This window comes from Rhyacophila brunnea, unplaced genomic scaffold (assembly GCF_057557595.1).
Source record: "Rhyacophila brunnea isolate RB1 unplaced genomic scaffold, BYU_Rbru_1.0 scaffold_2, whole genome shotgun sequence".
NCBI classification, from domain to species: Eukaryota; Metazoa; Arthropoda; class Insecta; order Trichoptera; family Rhyacophilidae; genus Rhyacophila; species Rhyacophila brunnea.
Genome location: NW_028232859.1, coordinates 17,985,118 through 18,002,634, shown reverse-complemented (window position 1 = coordinate 18,002,634; position 17,517 = coordinate 17,985,118). Strand labels below are relative to the sequence as shown.

The window sequence follows — 17,517 nt, the reverse complement described above, 5'->3', positions numbered from 1 at the left end:
AACAAACATGCAGCCATAGATAATAATATTATGGGAAAACTTGTTAGGTGCTGCTTCAAAAGCATATCGATTTGTATGGACTGCTACAGGCATTTTGAGGTCACGTGACATAAACTCAATGCAAAAACGCTCGGATTCACGTTAAATAGAGACGCGATGTGGCATATTTTTTAAACTTTCTAAAGATGCCACAGATGGTGCATATTATATAATAAATTCCTACATAATTATACGATAGATGTCGTTAGCACATAATACCTAAATTATTTTTATATCTTAATATTTATTATGTAAATATGAAATTAAAATTTATTTTTCTTAAGAGGTAGGCTTTAAATAATCGCCTAGTATGGAGTCTTCGCCACTGGAGTATTATTATATAATTTTATGTACTGGACGTTGCTTTTATATAATCGAGATAATAAAAACTGATTTCCATAAAATGTATTTCTATTGAATATGCCATTACAACATAAACTCAAATAAAAATAGCATTAGTGCTAAGGTAAAAAAAAAACCTTCACTACTGCTTTGACAAAACGAACTCATCGAGCTTGCAAAGCTAACAAAACCCTGACACGGCAAACAAAATACATTTCCCACGAAACGCGAACAAAATTAGAGTGAACTTTTCACCGGGTCAACTCAGAGTGTTCTGGACACTTTAATTAATGAAATACATTCATTAGTGACATCTACTACAAAGTACGTCCATTTAAATAACGTTAAAATGGCTTTCAGAATAAATATCGCTACGACACGAAAGTTATATTCTTTCGCATCGGATCAGCAAAACTATTTCGCTAGACACTATAATTACTTACAGGTTTTAACATTTTTTCATTACTAGAGGGATGGCTGAAATTTACGCTGTGCAAAACTGCCATAGCCATCGGTGGTAACTACACGCCGTTGACTGCATTTCCTATGCTCTGTGTATGGGACGCTAGCTTATAAATCTACTGTGTCGCATGGAATAACCGGATGGTCTAATGAGTTCGAAATCACTTGCCATGTACTCACCCCCAATATACCTGCCAGAGATACGTTATCCATGTCCAGATACTCCACGCTTTGATTATAGCGATTAACACTTGGCCTGCAGCAATAACCACTGGTAAAATGCTCGTCTACGTGTCGTACGATTTGACACACCAGTAAGGAAAAAATCTTATTTGTCGTTTTCCTGGTTGAGGATCACGACTACATTCAACATGTCGAGATGTATTCATTATTATTCAGAGCTGTAATACTCGTAAAACACATTACAGAGTGTGTAAGTATGCCTTACATAATATTATGTAAATCAACTCATATTTAAAGCCATTTAGTACAAACAAAAATGATCACTGGTGGTAAAAATTAAATCATTTAATGATATAAGTATGAATATTAGTCAAATACAAGATTCTAAGAATAATTCAATTTACCTAACCAGAATTATTCACTAACGAAATAGGCCCTGCTTGTTCGTAATTATATGGATTAATCAAATGTATATAGGTAACTAGGAATATATTGAGTTTTATTTTAATTAGTATAATGCTTTTCTACTAAGATTAAACAGATATACCATCAAAGAGGGAGAATTTAAATGCCTAATGACATTATTTTTGTTGTGGCAATGTAGGAGTGTTATTCTTAACGCGTGTAACCTATAAAATATCATTATGCGGCGTTTCCACTCGGGTCCATATATATTTTAATAACGGAAATATCGCATGCGAAGAAAAACTGTTTTCCTTTGCTAAAAAAACATTGCCACCGAAGAAAAATCCGATTCGGATGTTTATATGGCTTAGCCTTCGTGATTCCGGGGATGAAAAATCACTGTATAATATAACTAGGCACTCACCTGAAAATATGGTTCATTCACTACATCACTTGTGAGTGTTTATCTAATAATTATAACAATTTCATTTTAACAGAGACAATATACAGATAAATAAACAAAAAGTCTAATGAATAATGGAATAATAAAGGTACGCAGAAATTAAAATTATCTTCTTATTTAACACTACAATGCGGCCCAACGACAGTAGTGTAGTGAAACAGTATTGTAGTAGTAAAAGTGAAACAATTACTTAAACACCTAGATAAAATCAAATAAATGTATTGTGACATCGCCGGGATGAGAAGCCAGTGCCTTAATCACTGGTTTTCCTGGAACTCTGAATTGAAGCGAAGATATCAAAAAAATAGAAAAGAATAGCACAACGAGGTATGTAAAGATGCATGTTGGGCACAATTCGAAAAAATCACAAAGTAAACGAACAGCTAAGGAGGCAGACAAGAGTACGCGATGTGATAAAAGTAGTCAACCTGGTGAAATGAAACAAACGCTGTCATTCAATGGAAACCAAGGGGCACTAAACGGCCACAAGACCGCGAAAAAACGCGCTGGAACCAACGGAATAAGCACAGGAAAACGTTTATCGTACGTGCGTAAGGCGCTGTTGTTTCATCTGGGGGCTCCAGGTTCGACCTGGTGAGGTCACAATATATTTATGTGATATTCTCAAAGACTGATTGTTTGAAATTGTTTCGCTTATATTACTACTGTACCTACTGTCACTGGGCCTCATGACATGTTATAGTGCTAAAAAGAATATAAATTACTGTTATGTCCAGCCGTGGATCGACCCCAGCTGATGATGGTGGTGATGTTTTAGAATGTAGGTATGTCCTTACATAGGTTCAAGTAAATTGAATTAAACAATCCAATTATTCAATATTCTTGCCAAAAGCCAAATTAAATAATCGCAAAAATACGAGTAGTTAATATGGTTGATATAACATACATATTATCCAGTTCGTTAGTTCTATAAATGTTATAAACACTAAGTTAATTCACTGATAAAATTTAAAATTATTATCTCGATTAATTTTATCAGAATTATCTTGGCATGTAAGTGATACGAATATCAAAACTATACGAATTCCAATTCAGATAGTAGAAGTTTATTTTAATAGTATCAGAAGATAATATCTATCGTATAATAAACAATGATAAGCTGGCTTACATACTCATATATAATGCTACTGGAATTGTATTACAATTATTTCCACTATCTACGGTAAGAAAAGATTAAAACTATTCACTCATTAATACTTTAAATACAGGGCTTACAAAGTTACGAGTCGCTTTAGCGTATGGTGCTGTGACTGCTGTGAGCGATTGTAAAGTGTGCCGTAAAATATTGCTGCATAAAAACTCTTCTAATTATTGCCACCACATCTCATCGATGCTCACTAACGAACGACCATCAAGACTCTGGGACTGCCCGCTGATGGGATCCGACCGAGAGGAGCTGTTTGCCAGGGTCCGTCCACACACGACTTGATATCAACCAATGCCAACTTTGAGGCATTTTAAAAAATTGCATCCCATGGAAAACGGAATAATTCCGATCCCTCCTTAGATTCATCACTTTCAACTCCCGACCCCTCTGTCTCGGCAGAGGTTCAGTACACAGGGACAGAGGACACGTCTTCATGTCATTAAAGATAAATGACGGCAGAGCAAGACAAGATTCTTTTTATATTCTAAAACTCTTTCTTTAAGCACTCAGGAGCATGGCTGCGACATCAATCCCGTGCAGAATCGTCTCGGGACAAGGAAGTGTGGCACTGAAATCTTTTCATTCTGACACGTCAGCGTCATGGAAGGAGGCCTTGCACAAACCGCGGCTGCATATAAATGGTGAGTGGGGATGGGGTAACTCAAATGAATTCAAATGGGTCCTCTTAAAAAATCTTGGCCCTAGAATACGAGTAACTCTTTCAAGCATCGACCGAGACATGAAGAAGTTGTGTTATCTCTACCAAACATGTATTTTTTTTTTACTTCTAAAATAAACTGATAATATAAAAAGTATCAGTATTCACCATAACACTAGGTATTAATTATTGTAATGGAAAATTACTGTCGACGTGCAATGTGAATGTACGATATTAAATAAAATGCACCTCTATTTTAAAAAGAATGCATCTGGAAATCTTTTCATGCGAAATATGTCATAATTTTGATAGTGTGCCCCGTAACCATAAACATATCGAGAAATACCGAATCTATAAATAGATAGTACCTAAGTAGGCAGTTCGTTATATTTTGACACATCGATCTTTGTCTGACAAGCCGTAGTTCCTATTATATAATAGTTTTAACAGAATCGCTTGTGATAAGGTGAAACGATGAAAGTATGCGAATAAATGATAAAACCGCTCCCTCTTAAAAGCAGTCACAGCAACAAAACATCGAATACGTTTACATTGGGACAGTAAAGTTAACTACGGGAGGTGTCAACTGCCACCGCACACATCCGACGCGGTAAAATTTCGCTCAGTTTATTGTGACGGTCGTATTGTTTGAACAGGCAGGTGGCGACTGTTCTGCGGCATACGCGAAATCAACCACGGAATTAGGGTTGCAAGTCGTAATTTATCGGCGTAAATAATACTCAATTAGATTCGCATATAAAACGTCAAACAAACAATAATATATATAAGCTTGACTAATACAATCATACCATGATATTTGGAATAACCTCTACGGGCAGAATGATTAACATGTCGACAAATACGTTCAGTTGCAAATATGGCTATTTAATTGTGACTAATAATAATAAATCTATTAATATAAAAAATGATATTATAAGTTATATTTCCCTTATCTTTAGGTATACTTGTTATATATTATGTACCTCAGTGGCGAAGGTAGGCGGTTAAGATCCGACATAAATAGTGCACATTAAACTTTGTTAATCATAAGTATTTGTTTTTATTGAACTAAAACTACAATTTACAGATGGTGTTGGTTAGTTTTTAAAAATCAAGTAATCCTGCCTAACCAAACCATAATTATGTAGGTTTACTTTGGGCGATACGATAAAATTGTGCAAACATTTTCATTCATACTTGTTTGTTTTCGTTGGATTAAGAATACAGATTACACTTTTTTTTACTTGATTATGCCCTGCCTAAACCAAAATATAATAGATAAAAAAAATATTAATCTATCTATAAAATATCCAAGGTTATGTATGATTTAATGGCATAAATTTAGATATTTTATACATAGACGAGTATTTTTTGACTATTATCTATTATGGTTTGGTCTTCGCAGGGTTTAATTTAATTTTAAAAACTAACACCATCTGTAAATTGTAGCTTAGTTCAATGAAAACAAATACGTATGACTGACACAGTTTAGTGGGCGCTATGTATGGCAGATCTTAACAGCCTACCTCCACCCTTCGCAACTGAATTATACCTAGTAAATCTTTATTAATACAATGAGTAACTTTACATATTATGGTTACTGAACGAGCCATCTATCAACACCGTTTATAATTAACCAATTATTGTCGACCACCTTCATCCAAAGAGAGATTCTGAGCCTAGAACAAAGACTATATTCGGGTTGCATCCTCATAAAAGATTTTATGGAAACCATGTGAGAGGGCGAAAATGTTCAAAGGGTTTAGAGCACAGTTAAATATTGTATTCGGTAACCCTAATCCTAGTCATAGTCTCTTATTATTCCTTTGATACGATACAGCCCGGGGAGACTCGCCTTTGTTTGCGTATTCGGTGAAACGATTTTCACAGGTGCGCGTGTTATGTTTGTTGACATTGCCAATCTTCTGAGGTCGACGCCACACCCCCACATAAAATATTAGGCTAGTCAGGTTACAAGTTCACTGACTTAAAAGATTGTATATCACCGATAATGTTCCGTGCTTAAAGTGTAAGGACGGGCTAACGATTCGATTAAACTGATCTAGTCAAGTCAAACGCAGGAACGCTGCATAACATTTTTGCAATAAACTCATTATGCAAGGAGACCATTCTCCCAGATGCCTACATAACATCAATGCATGAATTGATAGAAATAACTCAAACCATATGTGGGTGTAATTTTATCGCAAGTCTTTAGAGTGGTATGACAAAAAAAAAATGATAAATGAAGTACGTATCTAATAATTATTGACTACAATCCCTGTATTATCAATAAATCACTTATGCTATAAACATGACAACATTCTTTAAGTCATCAATTTAATGATGTATCTGTGTTTTTAACTGTCAATTCAAGATGAATACATTGTATTAATTAACATAAAACACAATATGCCATGAATATGCAGCAGATGCGATTTTTTTCTCGTGTGCACGAATAAGGCAGGGCTAATGTGATTATTATTATGGTTACTATCGTATACCGTATTTACTATATCTTATTTCGTGCCAAACTACGGAATCTCACCCTAATGTGGTATATTTATAGTACTCATTACACGTAATTAAATAATATTCATGTCTGGTTTCGTTCGCTTCAATAGGAGATTCTCAACTGACCAGAAGATTCGACAGTTATCAATGTCATATTGAAGTTCAAAAAACCGGTCGTAAACACTATTAATTTACGTAGAATAAGTAATATTTACGTTATCTACACATTGTGTTTTATTTATAAAAAAAAAAATCTTTAATCTGCCATTAATTTTAAGAGTTTTCATCACACGGCCAGAAGTGAGAGATCGTATTTCCATTATAAAAAAAGAAACACGACATCTCAATTTTACATAAAATTACTCCACCGCAAATTTCAATGTTAAAATTAAGAGCTTAATGTAAGCTTTTAAATTATATGAACGGCAAACAAGCCCCAACTTGTCTTTGTATAAATAAGCTTTGGTGTCACGCAAGCGTTGCGAAAAGTATGCTTAATAATATAATATTATTATTTAAGTACAGCCTTTTGCCGTTGCCATGATTATATTGAAGGCCAATAAAACTTAATAACTCAAAAAGTTTCCAAAACGGAAACGACCATTTCTAACTAGAGCCAATAGTGGTGACCAGACAATGTTTATATTTCCGGACAAAGGAAAAACGTTTTCTTTTACTCAGGAGAAATAAAATTCGTTTATATTCTCAACAACCTTTTTGAATCAAAATTTTCGACAGTTTTTCTAAGAGGGTGGGAAATGTTCAAATATTAAATCGGGTACTATTCAAGATATAGGTATATTAATAACCTGATCTATCTACTTAATTAAATAATATCTCCCTTGACTACACGATATGACCATTGTATAATTATTAATGTAGCAGTGAATGTTTAATATATTATTATACCTAACTATTTACAATCAATCTCCTGAATTTTATATAATTGTTTTATAAAGGGGAATGTTAATTTAGAACTAATTGCCAACTCAATGAATACCATGAAAGACGATAAATAGAAGTAGCCTTATACGTTATTTTCTGTTGTGACATTTGAAAGTATTTAATAAGCACGTGAAGCATGGTTAAGTTGGTAAACTCCACAAATACGAATATCACTCAGTTACCATACCGATTTTCTTATTCACGCAACAAGGCGGTAAATACTTCTCGAGTATAGGTATAAACGGTTTTATACAAATTTTATAGGATTTTTCAACTAAATAATAACGCTGATGAGTATTAGGTACTGGCAGCTTATCCGCTCGTTGTTACAGATTGTCTTTTTATGTCCTCAAAATTTGTAAATAGATATCAGAACAGTAGGTAATGTAGTTATCAGCAAATGAACCTGCAATGCGAAGTCACATGTTGCTAATTTAATTAGTGCACTATTGGTTCTTTTTTTGCTTCAATTTCATATGCTTAGGCTCCATCTCTATAGAAGGAGTTTTCCAACATCTTTGAGGAACACATAGTATGGGCCAAAAATAAAAATAGAAAAAATACTATGAACCAATAAATACACATATTTGAAAGATATGTACCTGCGCCTACATATATAATTTCAAATATGTCGAGGACAAAACTAAATTATGGATACCTATACTGTAAATGATGGGACAACATAATAAAGAAGAATAAGAAAACTTCTTAAGCAAATTTCCATTTAAATAATGTCAAGGAAGCAACACGTTTTCAAGACGCAAATAATATGAAGACAAACAAACCGTTAAAATTATTTGTAATATTTTTGTATGCGTAGCTACTACAAATAAGCTATAAAATTAAGAGTTTAGACAATATATAGAGAAATAATATTGATGAAACGCTTTGAATAAAAGTTTGAGTATGTAGGTATATTACAAATAAATGTGCACCAAAAATCACTTCCAACTAATATTGTTAATGGTGAGACTCAGCAAAGTGACTTTTCAGCGACATCTAAAGGAAAGTGAAAGACTAATCACCGTGGTCAAGCTAGGTCGAAAGTTTCAGCGCAAAAAAAACAAAGCGGCAGTAACTTAAAAAGTTAATCATGGCACTTGGTCGAATTGCAAGACTGCGAGGCTTCGGCTTCGCAGAAAGTCGAAAATAGGCACGCTGCTCATGCGAGTAGCCGCTCTAAAGCCTCTATTCTCTCGACAATTTCCGTACAATGTTTCTCAATATACAACTCTCAACAACGACCGTCGAATCATATTACTATTCAACTCTAATAGAAACATTGCTAAAAGTCGGTGATGTAATACCTTTAATCAGTATTTCTTTATATTATGTACTAATGTTAGTTTCTTATTATGTAAAATACATTATTTTGAAAAACCTCAGAATGCATACCTAACAAGAAATCGTGTATCGTTTTGTCACGGTAAAATCAAACCAAATTATATGAAAATAAATAATATAAAAAAATCTAGTTAAAAGGAAAATCAAGTGGGCCTCCTCATATCTTTCACTGTTCATATAAGTGCTCTTCTCACATTTGTGACGTCATAGGCGTTTCATCATTGTCGGTTTTGTGATTATATATGAGTAATATGTCACTTGGTCTACCCTTTTCTAGGATTTTTCTGAAGTTTTTTAAAGTAAAATATCGTCATATATTTGATTTGATTTTAACGTGAAGAAATGATGTACGATTTACTTTTAGAATATATACGATTGTGTACCTTTTGAACAATTTTCATTAAGTTACTATGTTGATTAGGTCAAATCGAAAAGTTGGTCAGGTTTACATATTATAGGTATATTTTATTAGTGTACTATAGCAGAGTTCCAACACGTAAACGCCAGTTATATCAATGAAATAAATATTTTATATGAAGTGTATGACAACTACATAATAATAAATGATAAAAGTTTAGTGTAAGAGTAACACGCGCACGCAGTATCGATCAAATCACTGGTGATAGTGTGGTAATCAGTCAAGAAAAAGCGTGTAGGAACCTATAAAATTGGAACTGGTCATGAAAACCACGACCCTCCTCAATAACAAAGCAACGACTGAGAAATAACAACAACAAGAATGGTTCGTAAAAAAGACAAACGCTGGGCAATTCTAGTCATGGAATCAGCTTTGAAATGCATTCATCCAGCAGTGTGTTGATTCAGATCGATGATATAATAAAAACAATATTTAAAAAATAGGGTGATTTACTAATTAGGTACTATAATATTCTTTGACATATTATGTATAATATTATAGTAATTTTGAGTAGACGCTGTTTTAAAATATACATTGCCAAAAAGATAATGAGATGAATATCATCTCGAATTACATACACATATTAAAATATTGCAGCATACACAAGACAGGTAATAGACACGTGTTATTCTTAATTCAGTAAAACCAGCCTGGTATTGTGGAAATAGTATTAAGTTGTATTAAAACTCGTGTTTCTATTCATTCACGGATTGGAAATAAAGATTCTTAAATTTGAAAGTTAAAACGTTCTAATCGTATTGAAAAACTAAACCAAAGCAGCGGTGATATCGAACATTTTCCCAGCAGCCAGCGAATATAGTGTATTGAGAAACTTCGCACTGAGGCAAAAGTTTCGCTTGCAATGGTTCAATTCAAAGTTGGGTCGTCTCAGGGGCCCTATAAAAAAAAGAAAATTCGCTCTGCCCCCTCCTCGCGCCCGGGAGTTAAATGAATTCCTTTATGTGATCCGGAGTACGGGAGTAGAGGCGATGGCGGTGCTTAATGGAGCCAAACCGCCTACGTAAATGGTGATTGACATCATAGCTCTGTACCCATGGGTGAGAGAAAATGTATACGGAAAAAAAATCGAAGTTAACTGAAATACTGCAGAGAAATTACTTCTTTCGATACCTACATAAATAGTCTCAGCGATTCGCAGATTCACAGCGACGATAGTGGGCAGTCGTCAATCGTAAATATCAATTACACACAGCAACGTAATTATCTTATAACTTGGTTACGTTTGTGTTTTTAGTGAAAAATATATAGGTAGACAAAAAGTATCGTACTGGCCACACTAAACCGTTTTTTCTCCTATATTTTTAAAATATCAAATTTCACCGCAAACTATTGATGATTTTGTTAACCCAAGTTAAAAAATACCGATTGAATTTACTTAGTATATTTTTGTCATATAATTAGTAACAATGGATTAAGTAATGTCAGCGAATCCGGCGGTATTGCTTGAAGAGGCTTGGGGCGATAATGCCTCGCCATTTGTTAATCCATAGTTATATTCGGCTGAGCCGGGTCGTGAAAAAATGTAAACTTTTCTATATCTCTCCGGACTATCCAAGCAGATTGAAAGTGACATTTTTATTATGCAAATTGCAGACCATCGGGCCATACGGTCGTTTGATTTTAGTAACAGTTAACCTAAGATTCTTTGGGATTAGTATTAATGCTCTCCGCCACCTGAATAGAATGGGTTACCAAAAAAAATACTTATCTTTTAATAAATGGTGCACGAAAATACAAATATACGTCATGCAGACATGTTTAGCCATGATCTTCCTAAACAGAACTAAAATTATTATCGTCGTTAATGCGACGGATATACCTTTAAAATACACCGCTTGAGTGCGGAGCAATGAAATTCACTGCGTATATTAATGACACTTGAATTTTGTATGCATTACTTGGAGTTTGTCCTTTCATTCATCGGGGTGTACTGAAGACTTTCGCCAGTGCCTCTTTTTTGATTTTGCATTGGTTGTTTTCGTTATATACCTAGGTACCTGATGAGAAATAAAAATAACTCACCGGTCTGCCCGTATGCAAAAATGCATGCGTTGTACCCTTGGAAGGCATTGTCGAGGATATCCTGGCCCAGGCAGTCGAAGACGTGCTGCTGACATGCGAAGTTGGGGAGGTCGGGGTCCAACGAGTAGAAGCAGTGGTCGAAAGCAAACGTCTTCGGCTGTTTTCTGCTGTAAAATCCAAAAATACATTATTAGTAATAAAACAATTTCAATATGTACCTTCATTATAGGTATTTGAAACCTTATGTGCATAATATCACTTATACGGTGTTAACCGTCAGTGGAAAGACTCGTTTAAATAAGTTCGTAAAATTACATTTTAGGAAATGATGAATTATTTTTAATTGATTTGTACTTTACTCACAGAATAAACGAAATCTTTTTTATTCAATAGTAATTATTTTAAACAGATCAAGAGTTTATTTCTTTTGATGAGTCAAGTACTTCACCAGAACAACAATGTAGTACTAATAAGCCGATCTGTACCTATAACTCAATACAATGTACACTATGTTTGCTGTCATTCTATGAGACACGTTATATTACTTAAAATAAAACACAATACATAATCGATACCTCATCTACACAATTTAATACGTTCAGGATACGAACGTATCCTTCATATAAGCAGGAAACCTGATATATATTTATTGTTTTTTGTTAGAGCCATAGGTATCGAATTATTGATTGAAAATTCGCTTCAAAACATTTATCATACAAAAACCAAGGCATGCGTTGACACGTAGAATTAAGAAAATGCTTACATATTGGAACCGTATCATTTCGTCAAATAGTGGTGGAATTAAGATAAACATTATTTTGCAATATGGAAAGCGGAAATATTAACTTTCATTATACTCTTTCAATGAATTACTGTTAATCCTGGAAACGATATCCAATTAACGCGATGACACAAATTAAATGCGAAAATCCAATTAAAATCTTAGCAAAATCCGATAACGAACAGCCACCTGAATACGGGCAGACGTAGGCATTCGGGATGATTTGGTTGACCGGAGCAACACTGACTGGTGGAGCTTAAAATCAGTACCGTAAAGCGTAATCCCATCGCCAATATAATGGAAACATCAGCCAAATATGAAATATATACCAAAAATGATGGGTTTATGTTTATACGATAACGTTTTAGCAAGCTGAAATAAATTCAAGTCTGCTTAGTGGATAAGCTCATAACAGTGAAACAATGTACAATACATCATTTTGAAAAACGTCAGAAGCACACTTACTAGAAAAAGTCGTAGATAAATAATTGAAACGAGTGGGACTCAACCTCGCATCGTTATCCTTTGAACTACGAATCGGTTAATTCTAATAACTACGCTACAGAAATATTTCAAACCTCGACATAGTAAATCAGCTTTATGATTAAATCGATGTTACTAATATGCGAACCAGGATGGCCGAGCGGCTTACGTGTCGGCTTATAATGTCGCCGGTCCAGGTTACAATCTTTTGTCTGGCAAATACACATATTGTTTTTCAATTTGTGTTTGGAGTCAGAGTGTGGACCTAATAAATTGAGCAAGTGGCCAACATCTATTTCTCGTAAAAACAAAAATAATATGTTAATACAATAAATTAATGTCCACTTTGTGGACGTTGTAGTTAATAGAATCGGATATGGAAAAAAAATTACATGACTAACATGATTGTTGCGTGCCAGATGTTAACTAAATTTATTTTAAACGTATTTTATTTGCGAATCATTATTAATTAAACTATTTTTTATTCAATACTGAATATCCCTACACAAGACTTGATTGAGGGTTGGCATAAAAAAATATTTATAGTCAAATATATTCGGCAAACTTTCCATTGACATGTATTTTTTAGACATTGCAACATTGTACGTTCTTTATTTTCCATGACAATGTACTGTATAATCATAATGGTATAATATATTATTATCATGTCCACGTTTCCGCATTCAAAAAATGTTACATTCATTATAACTAAACTGTATTATAATCATTGCTAAAGCGTTATTTTGCTATTTTGATATAAATGTAATATCAGCGAATAGATTACCCTGCTAGTTAACGTATAAAACCTCATCAGCCGTCAACGAGCTAACCAAGAGTAGCTATCAACGTAATGGGAGTGATGAAACAGTACAAGATTAAGCTTTCAGACGTGTGGGAGAACCACTACAACAGTGAATTTTGACGTCATATAATATTAACCATAGTATATTCCCAGACATAAACTATTAACAGTAGCACTAAAACTATGTTCTCGTTCTTGAGGCTTTTCTAAGATACATATTATGTAATTTCAATAAAGAGGTTTACGTTCATAAATCTTGAATAAAAAAAATATTAGAACTAAACAACATTGTTTATTGTATGAATACATATATCATTCCTTTAAAATATTTAGTTTATTGAATTTTTGAGATAGTAACGGTGATTGATATTGAATAATGTAAAGTTAGGACAAGTTTCACTACGTCAGTGTTTCCGAAAATTACGTAATACCAGTACGCCTTTAGGGACATTGATTTGTCGGATGCACCCTCCAATTATGACAGTTTTTTCTCTTTTATGTTATGTATTATCGACGAGACATCACTTTTCAAATTTTCTAAATTACTTACAGCATTTTCGTTAAAATGACGGATAACTACTACAAAAATGCAAAAGTATAGTTTATTTAGCATCGACTGTCGAACACAGTATAAAAATCTTTCACGTACCTACGACAATTTAGAAAACACTAAAATGGCAATCTAACAAAAAATGTAGCATTGTATAATTAATTACTTAGTTAAATGATTATTAAAAGTATGGCTTTGAAAACATATTGAATTAACTACTAACTATATTCGGCTCACTGTTACATAATACGTAAGTTAGTTGAACACACATCACTCTTAGCTTTCTGTTGCGATTAATCCCGAGGCCTGGGTTAATGTGTGGTCGTGATACGGTAAGTTATAACATATAATGACTGTGAAATGAATAACTTGACGTTTAACTCACACTGCGCTCAAATATTCGCAAAGTACTTCTCAGTATACATGAAATGGAATCCCAAATGTACCGCATACAGTTTCGCAAGTGAAGTTTGCTTGAAATTGTAGTTGAGCCAACTGTGTTAGTCGCGAGTGTCTTCACTTCGAGACGGTTTGTGAGTTTACATGCTTGGAGCGATTCTGACTTCCTAAAAGCCCTCTCTCTCTATCTCTGTTTCCCTCGCGATACATTATATCCCTATTCCACATCCGGCGAATTTCCTTCGAAGGGAATCCCCCGAGGATATTTCATCACATATCGCATAGTACGAACAATCATCAAAATGTAAGACTATTTAAATATATATTATATTCCCATTTTAATATTCAAAATTTTAAGGCAGCGTGGAATTTTACTTTATTAATTAATCAAAATGAAACGCAATATTCTATAAATAGTAGAATACGAGTACCACATAATTTAATGTAGATCATGCCCGGATTCGACCGCTTAGCAGTATATTAGATATCAAATTAATTTAATGGAAGCTGAAAATATCCCCCTAAGCAAACGAAACAGCTTTAAATTGTTTTTAAATAATGTGGAATAAATACAAACATGTTTAATCATTTGTCATGTTGATCCTTCTGCTGTTTCCCTGTAAAAATTGCTGAAACAAGTTCCAGTTTGATGTAAGTGCCATCTGTGTATGCAATATCAAACAATGAGAATCTGTATAGAGTGGTACAAATGTTAATTTTTGTCATTACTTTCTTATATTAATTTCAAATGAAACACAATAATATTTAGTACTATTTTTTACTACCACTTCCATAAATTAATTGGAACAAATACTAGATACATATTGTGTTTGATTTCAACTAACAATAACTGATATAACTATACAATGTATTTCCGGATGGCGAAATTTAAAAGTGGTGACGATCCTCAGCCATGAGTGCACGACCAAGAAGAGAGTATTTCCACCAAGAATTGACAGCAAAAGAAAATACTTCTTACATGTTTAGGCTTTATCTCTGTAGAAGATTCTCATCAACATCATTAAATACGTTAAATACTACTATATATATATTAAGTTTTATTTTAATTCATACAATGTCTTTCCGACAAGAAATAAATAATCAAAACCAATAAAGTGATCAATGGAAGTATAAAACATTCGTTATATTGACATAGCGATATTTAAGTGTTTTCTTACATAATTTAAAAACTCTTGACGAGTACCTGAGTACCTATGTACAAATAAATTCCAATAAAAAAATATAGGTTGGTATATAAAAATATTTTATTTTATTCTGCAACACAAAGCGACATCAAATAAAACCATCGTAGAAATATAAGACATGGTGTTATCAATAATGGCACAAGCATATACAGGTGAAAAGATAGGTACCAAAATCTGTTACAGTCACTATCATATTTTCTCGTATATTTTTCCACCTTTCATATTTAAATATATGTAGAATCTATGATAGATAAATTTTATACGCTAGCGCTGAGGTATAAATTTTCATGTATGATTGCTTTTCGCAGCAAAACGTCAGGCATATGCGACAGAGTGGGGGGGGGGATCTTCCCGGTTGCAAGAGCTTTAGCGTGAAAAAATAAGCTGAGCTTTGCAAAGTTATATTCTGCTTTGCCTCCAGCCAAGGGATAACGCAGTCTCACAATGGTACTACAGTTAATTGCGTGTCTACCTTTATTTTCGCAGGTTACGTGATAGGTACTCTTGGGAAATATTAAAATAGAACTACGAATCCGGTGGTCGAATGCTTTCCCGGTCGAATGACGGACAAAGTATGTAATATTCAAACATTTTTTTTATATATATGTGCAATTTTAATACTACAAGGAGGGTTTTTTCTATTAATAGTAAACGCCAAAATTCACGATATACCTACTTACACTGACACGGTAATTATATTTGATCCTAATTATGGTGGCATATAGCTGCAACATACTTGCTGTCCCGCTTTGACATTTCTTCCGTGCAATGACAAATAGAACTCAGCGTAGTATGTACTACTACGTGGTATCTAGTATCAACATTTGTCAATACAATGAAACACTTAACAAGCGTTGGTGGCATTTAAATTTGACCGGTATTATTTTGTGGTCTTGTTCTAATGATGACATAAATTAAGAAAAAACAAGCAAAGGACAATGGCGTGAATCCATAGTTAAACTACGTGATTGAGTGATTTATTGGTGTTATAGACGTCAAAGATACGTAGATGCAACGTTTCATACATTAAAATACAGCGAATCTCCGAATTAGCTATCTTATAGAGAATATACTATAATAATTAAAGGCCGGATCTTTCGAGTCTTTAACCGTCAACCCATAAAAAAACACATTAAAATGGTGGACGAATCCAATATCCTAAGGAGACTTTTGCCCAAATGATTCTTAGTATGGATTTCTACAATTAGTCAGTTGTTTTTTCTGGCAGCTCAGGTGCGATGATAATTATTGTAATTAAAATAATCGTCTTGCCAATATTATAATGCGAAGTGTGGCCACTTCAAACGAATTCAAATTCGCAAATCGCAATTAAAAAGATCGCATTACAAAATTGATGGTTTGTTTTATTGCAGGTAAGTAATGGTAAACCATTTTTATAAACTGCGTGTAGAATATGTTTTTCATAATTAAATATCGAATAGCTTTTGCGTACCTACCATTAATATAAATACAAATATTGAAAGATTTTGTCCGCTGACCCGTTTTATGTTCTAAATGTATCATATTGATACCTATTAGTATTACCAAGTGACAATACCGATATCGCAAAAGTACCTACATATCTTTTATTTTGTTAACTGTTAATTCATGGTGGAACTGCATTGTATAATTGTTTAATTTAATAAAACGCAATTTTTTGTAGTACTTGTACCACTTTTAATCAATAAATTAGGACCGGTTTCGTCCGCCTCAGAGGGAAATGAGTTCAGCCTTTATGCCTTCAGTTGAAAATGTCCCTCTGAGGCGGACGAAACCGGTCCTAATTTATTGATTAAAAATGGAATAAGTACTACAAAAAAATGCGTTTTATTAAATTAAACAATAATACCTACATATCGATAAAAAAGTCATATACTTATTTATTTATTTAGATATTTAAGTATTTTTAGGATGCTCTGCCCAATCTGGTCTATTTGATTATAAACTATTGACATTGAAGAATTTCATCAAATTGATCGTAAGAAATTTCCTCTTCAAAATACCAGTGGCGTACGGTCTATAGAATACATATGTAGATGCGAGACATCCCTGGAAATATTCGTTTGAATAATTAAAATACCTACTATTATAATATTGTGTATTGCATAAGCCGTAATTGCATTTTTCTAAAAGGTTTGCAGTATAATATTACTTCAGATTTTCACTTATTGAATAGGTTTATTATAAATATTACGTATTACGTTAATATATTTAGATTTAGAATATTCCAGAGCTACTAATCCGCAATGCCAAACACTAAACTACTCACCGTGATTAAATTAGTTATAAGACCTTGAGTAGATAAAATGCATG

The 17,517-nt window shown here is 33.5% G+C and overlaps 1 protein-coding gene across 2 annotated transcripts in view; it reads right to left on the bottom strand.

Moving 5' to 3' along the window:
• Positions 1-17,517, bottom strand: part of Khc-73 (Kinesin heavy chain 73) — a 313,669-nt gene that overhangs the window by 115,700 nt on the left and 180,452 nt on the right. For both annotated transcript variants that reach the window (XM_085947188.1, XM_085947189.1), the window contains exon 3: positions 10,985-11,151. In XM_085947188.1, the coding sequence (XP_085803314.1) occupies positions 10,985-11,151 (167 nt within the window). The remainder of the gene's footprint in view (positions 1-10,984; positions 11,152-17,517) is intronic.